Below are 20,433 nucleotides of genomic sequence, written 5' to 3'. Positions count from 1 at the left end.
GACCCCGCTGTCACTTCTCACAACAAGCGAGGGGGACAAGAGCATCTCATGGTCCCCCAGATGGAGATGAAAGGGAGTAAAGGGAAAAAAAAAAAAACATCCAGTGATCGTTCTCTATTCAGCTGGATGGAAGGGTTTGTAATTTAAAGACAAAAAAAAAAGAAGAGACGAAACACAGCAGAAATTGATTTGAGTATCAAATCAAGTACCCAGGTCACGAGGCCGCCTTCAACACCAGGGCCCCCGATTTCCATTCAGGTCTCAACTGTCGCGATATCCTGTGTGACAGCTTCACGGCTCCCAGAGTTTCTCCAGGGAGTGAACCGAGTGAACCCCAACAAAACGTCTTTGTCAACATCTGAGAGCCGAGCGGTCACGAGTGTCAACAAACACTCGGAGGGGCATTCCTGTGTGCATTCCTGTGCCTCTTCAATGAAATAACAGGGTGAATCGTGTGTTTTAGGCCAAACACAACTTGGGAAAAACTCCATACAACCTCCGTGATACGTTACAATGGAAGGCCTCAACAGGAAACTGTGGCCAACTGGCTTTGTTCACCGAGGACCAGGCTAATTTGTTTATTCAGGATCAAGACCAACACTTCTAGAGAGGAACCTCCCACATGATTTTCTCGTCCCATCAAGCCAGGCGTGTTATCAGACGTGTGAGCTCCTCTTCTTCTTCTTCTTCTTGCATCCATCATTGCTGCTCAACACCTCTAATGTCTCCATGTTGCCTTGCCGCCTTCCACTTCCTTTGCACATGCTCTGTATCTTCATTTTATAACAAATCTTGGCACATTATTTCCTTTAGAGGTCTTTTATATTTTTCTTTTATGTACCTTTTTGTTCCCTCAGTTTACTTTTCCAGAGCCCACCGCTCGCTCTCTTCCACCCTCCATATCGCTCTCTCTCTCTCTGGGTGGGCTTCCAGGGAGTTTGGGTTTGGCCTTTCAACTTCACTTTGACCTCTGACCTTGTTGCTGTAGGCTCCTGCACTTAGGCCACAATAGCACCTGCCACTCACCGACTTTCTATCCTCTGCGCTCCGCATCCCATCCTCCCATAACCATCCTTCTCTTCTTCTCGTCACTCACTCCTTTGTCAGCCACATTCCTGGCTTATACAGGCTCTTCTACTGGGGTTCACACACTCTCTACATTCAGTGGAGACAAACGAGGGGGAAGACGTAGACGTAGAGAGCACTATCATCAAAATAAACTTCTGAATCATCGAGTACCATCAGCTCCAGTTTTCTTGGTTTACTATTGAAGTGGTTATCAATTAAAACACACAAATAATGTGTTTGATTGTCAGGTTTCAAGTTTAGGTATTCAAGCCTTATTTCACTGGTTTGCACTTTCAGTTTTTGTATTAATTGCCAGTGTTCGCAGTTATTTATTCAGTCCTCGTGTGTCCCAAATGGAAGCTGTAATTTCTATATTTCTCTGATTAGTGCCCCACCTGGGCAGAAAGGTACATCTGTGTTTGGTATAGACCCAGCGAAAAACTTCATAAGCTACAGTTATATATTGCCACCTGGTGGTGACTGATAAGGTTACATATGAAAGATGAACGCTGTCACTGCTTTTCACATTTATGCCCATTTACACCGTTATAGAAGAATTATTTATGTTCTTGAACACATTACCTGAGCTGAAACTTTTGATTTACATTATTTCCCTCAATATACTTTGATGAGCTGAAGCCCAAGACTAACACATCTTTCTCCTTGTGCATAGATTCAAACACCCTTGATGCAAATCAGATATTATAACAAAAAACACAAGGTGCATATCTTTTGTATTGTTGGGAAACCTTATGGTGTTCTCAGTCAGAAAATGAAATGAGTGAACTAGTGAACTCAGTCCTCATTGTATCACCACTGTCTCATGAGAAAGCTTTATTTTAGAATGTAAAATCTCATTTTCACTTAATGTTTTGTCATCTTTGAGGATGTCTAACTGGCAGACCCCCGACTCTACTACACTACTTCCTTTCCCACCTCCAATACTGCTTCTTTCAAAATGGGGTCACAACAGAGGGTGACATCATGGTTTCACTTCAAAAACATGCCATTGTCTTTCTTCATTCATTCGCCCTTGTTCTGCATGACTGTATACTTGTCCACTCTGAATGAATTTGATAACACTGTAGGACACATACAGCTCTTCATATTTAAAATAACAGCTCGTGCAATCATTGACCAATGACCAAACAGATCCCTGTAATACAGTTTAATCGGCATTACTTTGATTCAGTAGTAAGTTTTGACGAAGAGCATCATAGAGTATGTATTTCATGGGAGAACGTATCCAATGATGGATTCACTGTAATCAGAGCCACCTGTGTCCTGCTCAAGCTGGGCCACCATATGGCCAACTGGCTTTCAGGACGATTGCAGAAAACAGAGTTGTGACAACCAGGTTACAGAAAATGTTAATTTCTGTTTCTGGGAACTACTCTGTCGTTGAAAGTAGACGGATGCATTTCACACAACTTTAAACATTTATAGCAGAATCTCACACAAGATCACCATTTTCAAAAAGAAGAGTTTTTCCTTTGATTCTTAAAGAAAAGCAAAGAGATATTTGAGTTGAGGCTTATGGGTGCAATAGCAGCTCTGTGTAGAATAAAATACAGATAATAGATTAATGCACAGCTTTTTAAATAGGATCATTATCCTTTGCACATTTCAACTTGTTTGCACTATTTACCAACTGTCTGACACGGTTTGGTAAATAATTAGCATAATTATTCCCGCTCATATTCATATTTCTTATACAGTACCTTGGATGTGATACATTTCTCTTTTATATATATATATATATATTATCCTTCTTTAGAATTTTGTCAGAATACCATTCTGCACCAAAACCCCCAGTCAAATAATTCAGACACAAAAGCCTATTTGGCAATAAAACTTACTCTGGATCTACATTTTGACAACAAGGGATATAACTGATGCTGTCAAGGCAAGTGCATCGCTCAATATACATCTTTAGCTGTTCGTATTGGTCATCACAATAAATGACATCAAGCGCCAAGAAGAGCTCGTCCCCTCCAACAGTCAATGTGGTGCACATGACTACTTTATTATAGAAGTTAGATTTTGTTGATTTGTAAATTGCAACAGAAAGAGATGCAGATTTAATTTGAGAACACTTGAACTTATTTTTTGTTAAAGGTGACATTTTTAATTATATATATATATTTTAAATTGTAATGATGCATTCTTAAAATGACAAAGTGCATTGTCATATCTAATGGGTAATGGGGAAAAAAAACACAATTATGGCTAAAACAGCTTAAAAATGAAAAGCAACCAGTAAGTTGCAGATTTGTTTTAAATGGACAAGTGAATATGAAAATGCTGGCAAGTTCAGTCTGATCAGCTGCCATATGTGACACTTTACACCAGAAAATGTAAGCCTGAATTATCAAGGCAGCATAGAAAAACCAATGGGAGTAAGGGGCAAACACAGACACAAAACACAGAACGACTCAGACAAGTCAGAGCTCCAACTGCTCAGAACTTTATTTCGAGAGAAATGAGGGTTAAAATTAAATTAAAATATAAAATTTAGATGGGCAGGTCTGTCTTTAAAAGGGAAGGTGTTGACACAGGGAGAGTAGGCAGCCCTCCAGTAGAAGGAAGAAAGGCAGAAGGGGAAAGACAGGAGGCTACAAAATGAAGTTTAGAGGGATGAGCCCGGCCATTCAGGAAGTCGTGTATAAAAAGAAAGAAAAATGAAGAGACAGATGCAGTTAGTTATTATAAACCCCACCCCCATCTGAAGCGTCCTCATATGCAATCAGTGCTATAGCTCTCTCCTTTTCCTTTTTTCTGGTTTCTTCCAGGAAGTTTGATCATTTATCCTCTTCACTTGCTCTCTCACCAACATCAGTATCTCATTCTGTCTAATGTAACATCTTTTCCTGCAGTTTTGAAAAAAGTAAACAAAAAGTCCTTCAAAAATAAAATGCAGCAACCACATTTCATGTTCTATTACATATACAGTATATATATATATTTATATATAAATACATACATAAATATCTTACATGTACAACCAATTTTGAAAAGGGGGGAAGAGAGAACCCAAAAGACTTATGAGGACTTGTGGAGGTGGGGGGAGCAGGGCAAGGAGGCCCAAGGTTGCTCATTGTGAGGGTAGTGTGTCTTTCTGTTTGCTTTTTTTGTTTAAGCTTTACACACACGCACGCACGCACACACAGCCTTTTGGGGGAGAGGGGAATGGGAAGCATTCCTCAGTTTGCCCAGTATGGGGAGCTGCCGTAGCTGGACTTGCTGCCTTGGGTTTTCTGCTGCATGCCGCTGGACTGACTGCGCTGTCCGGGACCACCCTGCGAGAAAGTACAAGACCATTCAATTGATATGTTTGAGACCAAGACACAATGAAAGAGATTAACTTAACTTCCCAAGTTTACAGTAGCTCTTTCTAGCCATGGAACTTTCCCAGGAATGTTATGAGGGACACAATTTTACTAGCACATCAGAACACAGTCAGTTTTGGTCTCTGGGGTGCAGCAAATCCTGAAAAATATATATCAATGTCGTACTTTCCGTAGCCAAGCAAGAATCAGGGTGGATTTTTCAGTGACAAATGATACTTTGAAGTCAAACAAGACCCAGAAAACTGCTGTAGCAACTTTGGTACAACATTCATTTAGGAGCAAACAAATGAAAGGAGTTTACACTTTGTTTTTGTTAACACTTCATTATTGACAACGGACAGGATTTATTTTTTACAGTTTGAACTTAATTATACTCAAGGGGGGAAAAAAGCCACAAAAGGAGAGGATAAACGAATTAAAATCAAAACAAATGTTTCTATTTTTGCTCAGTAGGGCAGCATACTAAAACTAATAAATATGAAATTGCGACATGTATAAATACTGTTAAAATAAAATAGTAACACTTCTCAGGGACCTTCCTAACTGATGTGTTAGTTTCTAGGATCAAATGTCTTGGGACCTTTTTGGTCAAAATAATCCTATAAAATTGCCAAATATTGCGGCCAGGAAGTCAGTGCACCATGACGGCATCATCCGATTTATGACCAAAGCCAAAACAATTGCCAAAAAGTTGACCAAAAAATGCACAAAATCCAAGATACAAAACCCAAATTCACAAAATTCCTCTGTTGATGCAAACTCATATTGTGAGACTCTGGGTGGACTGAATGTGACGCACACACAGCTTCACTTTACCTGTCCGTCCTGTGTGAGATGATGATGCAGCAGCTGGGAGTGGGGCTGTTGGTGCGGAGGCAGGATGTGCAGGAAGGGAGCAGGGGCATAGCCAGGTGCACCCCCGGGGTTCAGGGGCCCTGCTCCCCCCAGAGCTGAAGGCAGGCTGAAGGGAGGCGGTGTCCCCGTGTGGAAGCCCTGCTTGTCAAATGACTGAGGAGAAACAAGAGATTACAATTAGTATGTGCAAGTACAGTAGATTTACACACATTGAAATCTCTTGCATATGCAAACATTTGTCCTTACTCAAACTCAATTTAAAACTTAAGATAATATGCTTTCCAAGCTGGTCTGCTGTTGTTTACATTTTCTAGTTTCAAATAATTCACTCAAAACTACAGACCAATTCTTGCTTCCGCAAGGGTACACATGACGCAATTTTCACAACCCAAATCCGCAAGGGTTAGCACAGTCAGCTGCATGCAGTCCCAAACTTGTGACTGCGTGGACCTTTTGTACGGTTAGCACACCTACTGTGCACAAGCCAGTAAATAAGTGGTGCTTAAAACAAAGGTTTGGTATGAGGAGAGACTGTGTTTGGAGATTCTCAATTGTCCACACCTTTGTAATTAATAATTAAACAAGTTGTAATTGAAATGGTCATTGCTGGACTTTTGAGATGCTCTGATTTGAAGATGACTTCCATCGATGGAGCACAAACACAAGAGGAAGTCCAGAAATGAAGTGCTTTATTCGTCCACTGTGCTCGGCACATCTCAGGAATAATCACATGAACATGGTGCTACAGCGTAATCTGTTACCAGCTGCTATATCTGTGTGTTTTTCTATGTTATATATGAGGGATAATGCAACTGTCGCAATGCAGACCGATGTGTACCTATTGTAGTATGAATAGAACCATGTGCGTGTCTGCTCTCTGCTTTCAAAAGCTTCATTGGTCTACGTTCACCGATGCAGAAGGCATGAATTGGCCTTAACACTGCAATCATCTAGCAAACGGAAGCTTTAAGCCTTGATCTAAAGACAGACATGCAACAACATAGCAAGTCACACACACCTGTGTTTTGCTGTAGATTGAACCTCCCATGTCAGGTACTCCACCACTGGTACCTGATCCTGACAGTCCTGGTGCTGAGGGGAGAATTAAGAAAGGAAGAGGGAAAGAGATGAAGAAAAAAAAATTAAGAGGGAAGGATGGAAAGTAAAACAGGGAAACAGAACAACAGACAAAAAATTAAGGGGTTAATGGACAAGAACAACTATGTCAATTCAACTCAATTCAAATATTCAACACTGAATGTCCATTTCCATGTTAGTAGAACAGGGGCCAGCCAGTAGGAAGAAGCATATTAAGTGAGGAGGCGCAGAGAAACGTATCTCACTTTCCTCCACCCTTTGGCATGTACCCAGCTATGTGCACATGAAGGTGCAATCACACGCGTGCATATACACACCTTTCTCCAGAATACTCTTGACTGTAGAATCATCTGCAATTGTGAGTACACCCGTTTTTCCCCACTGGAAATCGCCCACTGACTTTGTGTGTTGCTACAGTGTGCACATGTGTTGCGTGTGTACCTTTCCCTGGGCCGCTGCCCGCTGACTTGGCCTGCGACTGGGCAGAGCCTCCGTACCCTGCCTTATTGTAATCCCCACCGTGGGCTTGAGACAGGTCATCAAAGGCTGAAGGAGGAGGAGGAGGAGGAGGAGGAGGAAGAGCACAGAAGAGGAGAGGAGGCAGAGCGAGCAGAGGAGAGGGAGGGGGCAGGAAGAGAAAGGAGATGGGGAGCAGATTTGGTGAAGAAAAAGAAAATGAAGAGGAAAGAGGAAGGGATGAGAAAAGAGAGAGGGGGTGGGGGGGCAGGGGAGAGAGAGGCAGTAAGGTAACCTGACTAAAATGGCAGCTGTGTCTATATTGAGCCGTGTCCAACTTCAGCAGGGGGTTTGAGCTATGCATGCAGCACAAGCAAAAAACACACAGACCCAACTCCACACGCACATGCAGCATTTTGTGTACATGTATAAAGGGTTGGCAGTTGAGTTGTCTTTTCAGTTCAAATGGCTGTACTGCGATAATATGTACTTCTGAGCACCGAAAAACATCCGACAAAAGTAAACAGCCAACCACACAACCCACAATATCCAGACCAACTCTTAAAGTAGATCAACTAATCTTCTAAACTGTAATTTGTGGATAGTTGTAACAGATTGTGGTGATAGTTTGTCACCAATAGTGTGAGATAAACCTGTGTCGTCAGTTCAAATTGAGACGCACAGGCTCAAAGTCAGATGAAGCAATTCAAAAGCTAATTTAAAACTGCTGAATATAATGTATTTACAATTTGAAGAATGTGCTACGTTAATCGTCTGACAACAAAGTCAGTCAGACTGATCCCTGTCGTTTTGTCCTGGTCTTACCTGTGCCATATGCATGCTGCCCGTAACTTGGTTGATGCTGTTGGTGGTACTGATTGGAGGGGTTCGCCAGGCCCATTGCAGGCTGCTTGGCTGAAGCAGGAGGCACAAAGACAGTGGGGCCATACTGGAAAGCTGAGGGAACCCCAGGTACTCCAGCATAATATGGCAGACCTGCAAGATGGTGAGTTAGAGAAATAATATGAAGCGCAATTAAAGAAGCTGGGCAACTGTTTTTAAGCAACGATGCTGAGAACAACAATAATTTATACAGTCTACACAAACTCAAGTTGATACTCTATTTACATTATCAGTCATGTAAGAAAATCACTGTTCAATTTTTTTTTAAAGTTAGTTTTCTTTAAAAAAAAAAGAAAAAAAGAAAACACCTTTGTCTATACTGTAAAAACACGCCGAATTCTAATGATTTCTACTGAATATACTATTAAACTATATCCCATAAAAATATTAAACAAAAGGGGAGATGAGAACTAAAGTGGATGGAGTTGCATTAGGTACAAATGCACTGATGAGTTAAATGTAAATTCAACTGACTGATTCCATTGACTGTGATTTTGTTTTCCTTACCAGTGTATCCATAGCCAGGGGGCAGAGGAGGGTTGAGGAAGGCCTGGTTCTGTGTCTGTTGACCCTGGCTCTGACCCTGCGCTTGCCCTTGCGTCCCCGCCTGCGGTGTCTGCTGAGGCTGTGACTGCACCCCAGCTGCAGACAGGCTGGTTGGGGGAGCTGGAGATGAAGAGTCATTCCTGCCAAACTTTGTTGCCTCGCCTGGAGAGGAAGCAAAGGAAAGAGCGAAGTTGAAAAAAAGAAATCTAAATCTTTGCCAGCTAGCTGCTGACTAGCTAAACTACACTGGTAAAGAATCCACCAAATTAAAAAGTACGTGGCCAAGTCAAGATAGACCAAAATGACCACATAAATGTCATCAATCTACCCAATAGGCTCAAGTGCAAAACTGACACATGCATGAGTTGTGGCATAAACAGATGAGTTCCTCAATGAAACAGGGATTGACTGTCAGTTTTTCAGTGCCAATGTGAGTTAACAGTCTACTTGAAACATAACGCAAGATCAGTAGACATGTCAACTCAATTTCAACAGAAACTTTGACTTACCAGAGTATGGATTGTTAGCCAGGCCATCTCTTCCAGGCATAGCAGCCGTAGCACCAGGGAATGTTAAACCATAGTAGTCCTGTTTAAAAAGAGAAAAATAACTTCATTAAAATGGCAAGCACAGTTCTACTTATTCTGTTGCTTTTTTTTTCATAAAGGTTCAATGTTAAGACTGCTTCTGTGGAAATTTGGAGAAAGATGTGCAACAAAAGTGGGTCAACGTTACATGAAGGTTACTCTGCAAGTAAGGCAAGGAGCTAATATGTAGAGAAATACATCTGAAAGTCAGCTGCTACTTAAAAATAATAGAAAAGTTCAATGAAAGTGATAGACAGACTCACCAAAGGAAGGCGAGACTGCAGCATTTGCAAGTCTTCGTATCCATATATCTGCTGTTGAAACAAAGACAATGATGATTATTTAGTACCATGTTGGAAACTAACAAACCACACTGAAGCCTAAAAACTCCGTTAAAGGTTTACCCTCTACCTATTTTAGCCTCTACCCAGCTTTAGTCAGTGTCTCAGTGCGTTCCATGGACGTCATGTTTGATCAGAACCTACTAAAACACAGTCATCATCAACACTGAAAAGCTCTATAGAATAAGGAGGAAACTTGCTGCAATGGTCCTTCAATGCCTCTACTCTTAGAAAATGCAAGGCTCTTTATTTAAAGACATAAAATCTTTGAATAGTGTACGCAAGTTAGGACACCCACACCGATCTATTTCTAGTGATCTGTCTTCACCTTTAAAAAAAAAATCCTAAACAGTAATTAATACATAACAGGTAACTTGTTTTTTTATTTAAGAAAAATCATATAGCTACCGGGTAAGCAGGGAGCAAGCCACCAGGGCCCATGATGTACTGGTTGGCCAGGAGAGGCGGCACGCCTTGGGCCAAGTTAGGAGGAGCTTTACCTGTTAAAGAAGAGGAACACAAGAGGTATTTTAACTTAACATGAGGTGAGAATTAGTTTGTATAGATCAGTACAGTCTTAGCTGTGGGTCAAAAAAAAGCCTGATCAAATTCACTTTCAATTATAGTGTTGAACAAAACAAAGAAGTATATTTCAAGAATCTGTCCTAAGTGCCTTCCTGTGTCACGGTGGTCGCAACCATACCAGAGGTGGTGGTGAGCAGGGGTGCTGTGCGGCTGCCTGCAGCTGAGAGTGTGGCGTTTGTGCCATTGGGAGTTAGTCCAGGTGCTCCAGATGGGTGCAGACCATTGGTGGTTGAGCTACTGACAACCTGGGCAACTGAAGGACTGGGATTGACAACTTGGCTTGACGATGATGAAGAAAAGGCATGGAGGGTGCTGCTGCTCTCCTCATTATTTATCTGATAGAAGAGGACAAAAGCAGGGGTGTGTAGGATGAGAACAAGCAGCTGTTTAGGCAGTTAAGGACTGATGTCTTTATGAATAAATGTTTTTCTGAAAGTCTCACAGTTTAGTAAAAAAGACAGTCCTGAAACAAGACCCGACAGCCCACCAGAGATACATTTCATGTATTATTAAAATAAAAACAGAAGAATGATGTCTGAATCTCTGTGCATTACCCACTTACCGTCAGGGAGGAACTTGTGGTGAGGGCTGATCCAGATGAGTGACTACTGCTCACGTGGCTACAAAGAGAGTAAAGTGATTATGTCAACTTGCTTGTATCTGACAAAGTACCTCACCTACAAAGCATGGTCAGGGAGATTCAGTGAAAATATTTCCACATTACAGAGTTAGGATATGTGCTTGTAAGCATCATCATCTCCAGGCAAATGTCATGGTGTGTCTGAATCATCGCTTACCTGCTGAGCGAGGGGATGGGTGTTGAGTGGGAAGGTGTAACCGCAGGGGAAGGGATGTGGTGGCCAGAGCCACTTTCACTCGTCATGATGGGGGACTCCGTTTTCACTGTTCTGGATGATGACGACGTAGCTGTTTCAAAAGAAAAATGACAGCAATATTAACTTTGTGCAAATTCTTCAGTCTTCATGTTGCACAATGAGTATGGGGGGAGGATTTTACAGGCAAACCCTCATTAGCGTTTCACTTCCTACCAAATGCATTCCACAATCAATATTCATTAGGCTCTATTTGCCATTCCAGTGCTGCTCTCTAGTACTGACAATTTTCAAAGTACTTACTGTCCTGTGTACTCTGTGTCTTCATGCCACTGTAGCCATTCTATGAGAAAAAGAAATGTTCAAATTCAGTTTTCCATTCAGCTTATGTCAGATACTAAGCGGAGATGTTCAAGACATAGCAGCTATCATTTTTTTTTCTGCTGTCATTCTCTGGTTTACAGAGAGAAAAAGGTTTATCCTTACGGTCAAAGGTCCACCAGGAACTGATGGGACATCTTTGCTCTGAGAGAAGCCCAGATGAGGTGGCATGGACCTTGGGCCACTGCTCTCCACACGGCTGGCTGCGGTAGGAGCCACAGAAGAGGGTGGAGCAGCTGCACTGGGAAGACCAAGTGAGGGCGAGGGTGTGGCACTGGGTAAGCCCAAAGATGGTGAAGGGAAGTTGGGGTCTGACACAGATGAGGGTAAGCTGCTCATGTGTTCACTGTTCACAGGACCAAGACAAAAGTGGAGTCGGGGGTGGGAGGGGGACACATACATACGTGTGTTAAACATACAGAGAAGATTACAAAAGTACATGCATCAGACTTCATTTTAAAACAGTTTCTAGCTGTGGCCGAACTAAAAGGGGGCAAGGAGGTTCTAGAGGGGTATGGGAAGGACACTAAATTAGGTTAAAATTCAACACAATCATGATGAGGACTAATAGAACCACTATAAATACAGTTCTGAGTGGCGATTAGTGTCTTTCCTCTCTGCTCTGCTAAACTGCTCTAACTCATATCTCAACAGCCTATGTAATACAAGTACACAAGGACATGTACACACACATGCAGCGAAAGAGAGATGGGGTCCACTCCTAAAAAGGTTAAAGGATCACTTAGGATCACTTCTACCTCACTGACAAGTTACAGCTGCATTTCCACCAGAGGAAATGGGGACTTGAAGTGAAATTCCACAGGGATATTGCATAACTACATCTTGAATGGTTGCCAAATTTTTTGCACAAATTTCATGCAATACATTTTATAGTTAAACAGACACACCTGCATTTCTCATAGCATACCTCACAGCTCCAGGCTTGGAGAACAGGCTGCTCTGTGGCTGCTGTGTAGGAACCGGCATGGCTGCTGGGACCTGAACCGGGGTGTGTTCCCTGGATGCCTCAGTCTGTGCCATGTCTACTGTTCCACTACCAGCCTCAGATCCAAAGTCAAGAGCTCCAAACTGAACATTCAGACCAGATATATCTGCTGAGCCTGGCATTTCCACAGCTGACGATGGAATCTGAGGTAGACAAAGAAGAAATTCATAAGCAGGGCTCTAGACTGCAACCAAAATGGTCGCAATTGCTTTTTGAGAGTGTGTGACTGAAATTTCAAGTGGTCGCATTGGTGCGAGTCCATGATGATCATGAAGCTGTATTAGTGTCGCTGTAACCTGCGCAGGCAGCCACTGTGATAACCACAGTTAGAACTTTGGTGTACTGCGCTATTTATTCGTAAAAATGAGGTCTTCGTGATAAACGGAGCGCACCTGCATTTGCATTTTTTTTTCCGCTCATAGAAAAGGGCGCATGTTAAAAAAAAAAAAATCACTGTTTCATTTTGGACAAATGTGACATTAGAACACTCTAGTTTAAGTTATTTTTGGTTGCACAATTGTCTGAGCACACCGCAGATACCAACAGCTTCTACCACGGTCTGCAACGTGGGCCGTTTAGGGAACATCGGTAAATTGTAGTGTCTATCGACAAGAAAATGTTCAGCAAGTCATATGTTTGGCCTGTGAGAAGGTGGGAAGTGCGACCAATATATCAAATCAATTTCAACTTGTTCACATGAAACGTTTAAATATTATAAACCAAGTTGAGAAAATGTTACTTTCAGAGAAACACTAACGCAGATAACTGGCTAGCACTCATCTTCACTCAAAACAGTCCTGTAGACTGCTACTTGAATGTGTGACAGTATCCGCAGGCACTGGCAGCAATCATGTATGAGCCTTATATACAAACAAAAGATTGCATACTGATTTATGACCTCTGTGTTTGTTGACAATAATGTCAGGGAAGCAGAGTCTACAGCTTGTGCAAACAATTTTATTGCGTCTGTCTCCAACACATAACTGATTAACGAGCTGGCTTGTCTTGTAAAGCACGTAACATCAGATAAATAATTGACTCCATTTCTGGCTTATCTTGCAAGCAACACTGCTCTTTTGTTATTTCTGCATAGCGGTTATTACATCTTTTGTCTCATAAAAAGGTCCAAATATCAAAAGAGCTTACCTTTGAGGGCGGAGGTGCTCTGCGTCTCTGTGTCTTTAGTTGCCGCTGAGGCGGTTCTGTGATTGGAGGCTCCAGACCTGGCAACTTCACTCCTGGAGAAGCTCCATCTCTCACAGGAGGTACAGAGGACTCATGACCTGAATGAGATAGAAGGTGGCGTGTCCATTCACAAGGTCATTAAAAGTCACAGCACTAGGATCAACTAAATAATAACTAGAATTGTCAGGGAAGAACATAATGAAGATGGTGATGTTGTGCTAATATGATATATAAATAAAATATAATTTAAAAAAATTGAATATACTGTGTTGTGAGTTGACAGTCCACAAACAAGGTAGAATTATACACAGCTTCTCTTATTTTTACCACTGTGGTTAATAAACATCTCAGTAGCTTATGTAGCACCGTCCGTTGTTGGTAATCCAATGAACCTAATAATTGTCAACATTAGCAAACTAACTACTTGAGTTACAGCTTTGGTATGCTATACAGACTTTGATGTATTTAATGGCACAGGATGGTACTGTTCAGTCGTCCTACCTGGCGGTGTGGGGGCCTGTGGAGCATGTGACTGAGACAGACCCAGAGGCTCTGTGGTGGGAAGGATGGAGGACTGTTGTTGCCTCTGAGCCAGCTGGCTGAGCACCGCGGATGGCTCTGGCTGAAGCTTTATCTCCACAGCGTTGTCTTAAAGAACAATTGGTTAGGATTTAATAGAGAATTGAAAACATTCAATTCGACGATATTTCTGTGCTGGATTTCTTATCCACTTGGAGATAAACTTACAGTGTTGGGCAGTAACAGGGCCGTTCTCAACTCTCTGAGCCTTAACGTCTGCAGAGGGAGAGGGAGCAGGAGCAGGACTTTGCATTGGAGGTGGCCCTGCATCTTTGGAAACACTACTGTTGCTGGTGGTGGCCATCATCTGACTGGCTCTCTGACCAAGCCTAGGCCCATTGAGTTGCTCTGATGTCCGGATGTCTGGGGTAGGTGTCTGTTTAGGTGCATTCAGAGACCCAAAACCAGAACCGAGGACTGAGGACTGGAAACATGAGAGAAACAAAGGAAGAACTAAATACAATGATATAGATCAGTTATATAGACACATCTAAATACATCATGTATCAAATGCTGGTTCATGCACATGTGAAAGTGTGTGTGTGTGTGTGTAAGTCTTAAATACCAGTGCAGCATGTGCGTAGGTGGTACTAGCAGAGGCGGCATGTGCGTAGCTGTTGGCTGTGGCGTGTGCGTAGCTGTGTGTTGCAGTGCGTCCGTTGTGGTGGGAATTGGTAAACACCAGGCTTTGGCCCAAATCCTCAGCTGAGGGTCCATCGACTATTGCCCCCAAGTCGGAGTCCATAGAACCCACTCCAGCCTTAGGCAACAGGCCAGCCAGTTCCACACTGAGGAAAAGCAGGAGATAAGAGAGCAGACAGAAAGGGAGGAGAGAAGAGTGGGAGAAAAAAGGTCGGGGGAGCAGGGTAGGAAAAGAGAGAGAATAAATAGCGTGGATTAAATAAAAGCACGTCTCCAAAATAAAACCAGATATAATTAAGAGTTTCAAGTTGACAAGGACTTCAGACAGGGCGGCTTACTTGTGTCCAGGTGTGATGTGGTTTGTTGGAGCAGAAGAGGCAGTGAATACTTTGGTCTCAGATAACTGTGTGAAAGAATACAGAGCACAAATACATCAGCTGAATCAGCACATCTTCTGCATCGCGTATTGACAAGCTTTCAAAGCACAATGATATAGTTATGTCGCATGAAATCACTCTATACCAATAGTATTTAGAAAAAAAGACATCATTAGCAAATAACACCAGACATCAGGCAGGACAGAGCCTATTTTAAGCAATGTCACTAAATCAACTTGGCCTTCACACTAAAGCATAGCAAATCCTTTTCAGATCTCGACGAGAAGAGCTGTCTTACATCCTCATTCCAGTCTTCTGAAGTCCAGTCTTCCAGATTGCCTCCCCATGTCCCTAAGAAAAACAGCAGAGCAGCCATGTTAGTGTTGTTTACATATACTCTTGTGTTCTCTGCATTCATCAATTACCCCTGGAAAAGAAAGAAAATGATGCGTTATGACTACCCTAATAAAAACACAGTAAGAAATGAAAGCTCTGGGTAGATTAATTTTCAATGAGGGCTTTCATTTTGCTTTTACTTGGCACCTGATAGTCTGAAACTGAAGATCAGTGATTCAACAATAGAAAAAACTAACACTCAAGTTAAAAGGACAGCATCTCCACAACACGAGCAGAAAATGGCATCAATGACATCTTGTTCTGATATCTTTCTCACCAGTTCCCTCAGCAGGTTCGTTGCCATCCCCTTCCCATGTCTCCTGACGAGCTCCAGAGTTTGCAGCATAGTCAGCAGGATTGAAGGTGCTGAAAGCAGTAAAGAGTGGAAAAGGGAAAGACAGCAGAGGTAGAATGTAGGGAAGGTGAGTTAATATAAGGGGGAAATGTAATGAAACATCTGTTCTGTTGTTACTAACAGAATACATCAGCCATGTCTGTAAATTCTTCTTAAAGGAGATTCAGAAACTTTGTTTTTCCTCACATTTGTTTTTAAGATATGTGCTTGTAATCACCATCATCACCTCCTCATCCTAATTAAGGCTTAAGACTTACACATAACACATGTTCTTACCCCATTCCCTGTGAAGAGAACCTGTTACCAGCAGCTGCTCTTCCTCTGCCACGACCCCCTACCCCTGAAGAGACAAAGAAAAAAAGAAAAAAGAAAAAAGAAAAAACACAGATGACAAATTCTGATTAGTCTCCTAATGAATTAATTCCTCATTACACGTTTTAAAGAAACTGCAAACTTAATCACAGCAGAGGATCAGCAGTTTATTTACTAGGAAAGCAATCTTTCAGGGATTAAATGTTTCCAGTAATTAGACAATATTTTATCTTTTGGGGTTTAAAATCATACCTGCATGTGTGTCTACTTATAGTTTCTGACATTATGAATTTTGCTAAAATATGGTATCAGCTGTTAACTACACCACAAAGAAATCACACAAACTTAAGATTTCATAAAATACCAACATGTGCCAAGCAGGGAATAGTAATAGTAACATGTAAATAGCCCAAAAAACAAGTTATTGACCAAACAAATATCTTAAACTTGTGTTGTTTGACTTAACACATCATCAGCTATTGTTAAAGCCAGGTTAACACAATAACACATCCATTTCTCCAGTTAAGGAAAACCTTGCCATCTGACTACATTTCTTCTCAATCATGCTTCGATTCACTAATCCAGCTTACATCATTTGCAGTTATAAAGAAAGCCTACAAAATTCAGTTGGAGTCTCCTCCTTTTCACCTTCTCCAATCTAACAATGACAACTACCACATATGCATTCAAGCAGCTGCAACTGAGTACATTCCACACATGTGCAACACTTCAATACAGACACACCAGCTACATCACCAAAACACGCAAAATAACATCTGAGCCAATTTCCTATCTGGAAATCACGGATAACAGGCAAAAGTATATTTTTGGTAAATGTGGAACTGCTAATTGCAATTATATTTTTCCCCCCACCATCTTCACAAAATCCAACTTATCATTTGGATGCATCTGATAAAATTGAAAGTTGACGTGTTATTCTCTGTAATGCTCACCTCTGCCGCGCCCTCTGCGTCCACGGTCTCCCCCTTTATCTCCAGGAGCCACCTCAAACCCATTCTCCTCTAAGCGACCTAGAATCCAACAAGAAAAAGAAAAACATTTTAAAATTCTTAACCAATACTCAATTCAGCACAAATCCTGAAAATAACCATTCAATATCATAGATGCAGCAAGCACAAAACAACTTTAACAGATATATGCAAGTACACTCAGCCCACTTCATCCCTTATGACAAACACATCTTTAGTCTTTTTACCTTCACGCCCTCGACTGATGCCTCTGCCCCTCCTGTTGGATCCCCCACGTCCACGACTGACCTCCCTGTCTCCTCCTTTCTTCTCCCTGCTTTCTTTTATCTCTGAGGGTCCACCTTCTTTTCCAAGGCTACGCTTCTTCCCCACAGTCTCCCAGGAGTTCTGACAGAGGTCAACAAGACAGTGATGTTGGCATGACAAAATACACCTACGTTTGATTACAATTTTGCATGATTCACTATGTTTTAGTCTCTGCCATGACAGAAAGGAATAGCCATCAGACATGTAAACACAAGCACAAAATGAGTTCATGAAGATGGTTTATCCACGTGTGTACGGTCTTACTGTGTCAGAGGTGCTCTCCAGCAGAAAATTGATGGCTCTGTTTACATCCTCGTTGCAGTCATGGAGGGCTACCATGCACTCATCTTGGGTCTTCCCAGTTACCTCAATCAACTGTGAAAACGCAAAACAGAAGAACAACATGTGACTAAAGGCTCCCAATGTTCAGAAATTCTAGAAAAAGTATGCTGTTGGTTCAGAGGTTTTTTTTTTCTAGATTTCTGTATATATGCACAAATACATTACCTGTTTGACCTTGTCTTCAAAGTCGGCATCACTTTTGTCGTAGATCATTTGGGCTAAACGAATCTGTTCTGCTGTGGCCTGGTAAACAATCAAAGCTCAGTGAGAAACATGACAGGAGCAAATGGTACCTGGCCTCATTTTTGTATTCAAGCAAAACATTAGACCACAAGACACTGGATTTTAATTATTTACTTTAACTAGAAACACTACAACCTTTTGTGAAAATACATTTTCCATTCTTTCCATGTTTTACTTTCAATGTCAGCACGATAATGTTCAGTACTACATGAGGCAATCTTTCATTGCACTACAACAACAGACTATATTTTGACTGAGAAAGGCAATATCTTAGGTCAAGATTTAACTCTTTTAGGTACAACGGTGAAACCCCACCTGTATCTGTTTCTGTGGCTGTGTTGTTTGTGTGGTGGTGGGCAGCGTTTTGTCCCGAGTCCCCCGGGCTTGATTGCTGACCACTGAAGTCATCATATACAGTATATACAAAACAATGTATGTACAAAATAGAAAAATCTGGAGGAGAAGGAGAGAGGGAACACAAGCAAAGTCAGTCTGTGACATGGGTACATCGCATCATAGTTTCTTACCAAAACACAACACTGAAAAAAAATGTGCAACGCAAATACTGTACACTGAATATAGGCAGACTGAAACTCACTGTTGTCAAGTATACCATGTAAGACTATAACCCCCATCTGTCGCTCCCCACATCCCCGGTTAAATTTAGACAGCCAAGAGGGGACTGTCCGGGTGTCAACTTACAACTCTCTCCCAGTCCCTCACACAAAAACACCGTCAGTATGCACCAGCCTATATTATTGGTCGTATGAACACTTTCCCCACCATCCAATACGAGAATACAGCTAAAGCAAATGACATGTGAATACATATATTAAGCAACCACAAACGAGCTCGTGATGTATACCAGGAAACAAAAAGAAGTCGTTATCTAATAATACTGCGACCGACCCACAAACTGTCAGCGTGGGATCCCGAATAAGATTCACCGGCTGTGATCGCACTAATGTTTATCAAGTGGAAACAGGCTTAGCTTTAGGTAGCAAGGAACGATTAAATGTATAAACGGTAAATACACAATGTATTTACTGTTTTATGTTTTGTAACGTAAGAGATGACTGAATGGTAGTCTTATTTAGGCGAATGTTACAGGTCGCTCGACGGAAACATGAGCCACAGTGGCTGACGTTCACGTTAGGTCAACTAGCTCACGATAGCTGTAGCATGGCTAACCGCTCGTCTTTGTTCCGTGTGCGATTCCCACACGATTCCTCCTCCTTAAAAAGCCATATTCTGCTGGAAAGGAATTAGCTGCGTAACCGTGCGATCAGCTAGCCTGTCTGCAAATATGATCGTTCTTCGTACTGCCCCACCGAGGCAAGAACAAAAAAATAAACAAATGTGACAAGTGCGGTAATGAACCCCTTTGTGTAGACCAAGAGAAAGGCTAATGTTTGACAGTGGTAGATTTAGCTAACGTTAGCAACGGGCTAACAACTCAAACGAAACGAAAAGGCGCCGTGTGTTTCGTTGTTATTTACAACAGTCGGTGTTGGATATTTTACTTGAAGGAACTGAATGTGGGGGGAAAAAAGTTGTCGAAATACATGTGGCCCACGAAGCCACGACAGGTATCGGCAGCACGCTAACAGCCCGGCATGTCAACGGCCCGTCCGCATACAATGCAGCAGTCACGGATACAACGCTGGCTAGCTAGCGAGTTAGTTAATTAGCTAACCACCGAACAAGACGAAGGCTGTCTCAGAATCGGTCTATTTGTCGCTTTAAACCAATTTAAAATCACATAATACGGCGCTTGAGCAGTTGAAATGGCTTTTAAATACTATCAACACAACAAATCTGTAGTCTTTCGTTTACCTGCTAACACGCTTCGCTCAGCCAGCAGCAGCAGATGCTGTCACGTGACCCACCGCGCCGTTGTTCAACGTCGTGAAGCCGACACCGCCAACCGAAATCCACCCTGCCGGTCACGTGGTCCAACGACGGGCCCTGGCGTGCGCGTTCCTGCTTGGGAGCGCGCGCGTAAATGTGTTCCCAGTCCAGACAGACAACAAGTGGAATTTTTCTTTGTTAAGAATAGAATATGTGGGGATTTTCCCATATGAATGCGACGGGCTGAGCTTTGATTTAACTTGTGTCTCTGGGGGAGATTAAAATGAAAGCCAACGTTTTTTCTAAGACTAAACCAGTTATGCCGGTTTTGATGGTAGCGTAGCAGAAGTGTACTTACATAAACTTTTTTTCTTGTTGTTCCTGTCAATGGCATAGATAAGACAGGTGATAAATCAAAGAAAAAAACTAATTAAATGAGTGGAGAAACAATGAATGAGATGCCTCCAAACAGGTGCACTGCATGGCATAATGAACATCTGATCATGGTCTGTGGCATGTATGCAAATGTTAAGCAGACCTAGTTGAGTCTGATTTTGTGTCAAGATGGAGAGAGGAAAAGATCTAAATGATTTTGAAAGAAGATGTATTGTTGTTTACGGCTGGCAGGAGCTTCAGTCATAAAGACTGTTCATCTGGATAGTGTTTCAGGAGCAATTGTAGCTTAAATGACATCTGCATTTAGATATGTGATCAGAGGGGAAGACATCAGTTTATAGTGTTGAAAACTGCAGTCAACAGCACACATTTGATGATCATGATGCTCACACTGTAGTGTCATATGTATGGAAAAACAGAGGAGAAATTCTTCCTCAGATGACTGGAATGG

The 20,433-nt window shown here is 42.0% G+C and overlaps 1 protein-coding gene across 3 annotated transcripts; it reads right to left on the bottom strand.

Moving 5' to 3' along the window:
- Nucleotides 1–3,507: 3,507 nt before the first annotated feature.
- Nucleotides 3,508–19,654, bottom strand: LOC103366656 (ubiquitin-associated protein 2-like). Of its 3 annotated transcripts, XM_008294434.1 has the most exons (30): nucleotides 19,572–19,654; nucleotides 18,051–18,188; nucleotides 17,658–17,735; nucleotides 17,415–17,525; nucleotides 17,072–17,231; nucleotides 16,809–16,886; nucleotides 15,820–15,883; nucleotides 15,466–15,554; nucleotides 15,091–15,143; nucleotides 14,754–14,818; nucleotides 14,339–14,561; nucleotides 13,942–14,197; nucleotides 13,696–13,842; nucleotides 13,156–13,292; nucleotides 11,932–12,152; nucleotides 11,109–11,349; nucleotides 10,926–10,965; nucleotides 10,587–10,716; nucleotides 10,352–10,409; nucleotides 9,908–10,124; nucleotides 9,613–9,704; nucleotides 9,127–9,177; nucleotides 8,786–8,864; nucleotides 8,238–8,438; nucleotides 7,653–7,823; nucleotides 6,813–6,917; nucleotides 6,689–6,721; nucleotides 6,292–6,365; nucleotides 5,235–5,426; nucleotides 3,508–4,367 (listed from the first exon to the last, which is right to left on the bottom strand). In XM_008294434.1, exons 2-30 carry the CDS (start codon nucleotides 18,144–18,146, stop codon nucleotides 4,272–4,274), a joined length of 3,558 nt encoding a protein of 1,185 aa, XP_008292656.1. In that variant the 5' UTR covers nucleotides 18,147–18,188; nucleotides 19,572–19,654; the 3' UTR covers nucleotides 3,508–4,271. The 3 variants fall into 3 exon arrangements, with proteins under 3 accessions (XP_008292656.1, XP_008292657.1, XP_008292658.1); XM_008294435.1 differs by lacking the exon at nucleotides 6,689–6,721; XM_008294436.1 differs by lacking the exons at nucleotides 6,689–6,721; nucleotides 6,813–6,917.
- Nucleotides 19,655–20,433: the final 779 nt, after the last annotated feature.

Source organism: Stegastes partitus, unplaced genomic scaffold, assembly GCF_000690725.1.
Source record: "Stegastes partitus isolate 25-593 unplaced genomic scaffold, Stegastes_partitus-1.0.2 Scaffold963, whole genome shotgun sequence".
NCBI classification, from domain to species: Eukaryota; Metazoa; Chordata; class Actinopteri; family Pomacentridae; genus Stegastes; species Stegastes partitus.
Note: the sequence above shows the minus strand (reverse complement) of the source record. Positions and strands in the feature narration are given on the sequence as shown.

Bases quoted from the DNA above. Each gene is read 5' to 3' on its own strand.
- LOC103366656 (XM_008294434.1), bottom strand. From the start codon at position 18,146: ATGATGACTTCAGTGGTCAGCAATCAAGCCCGGGGGACTCGGGACAAA. The intron at 17,232-17,414 runs GTAAGACCGTAC...GACCTCTGTCAG, and splicing joins TGGAGAGCACCTCTGACACA to AACTCCTGGGAGACTGTGGG. The intron at 15,144-15,465 runs GTGAGAAAGATA...TGTTTTTCTTAG, and splicing joins CGAACCTGCTGAGGGAACTG to GGACATGGGGAGGCAATCTG.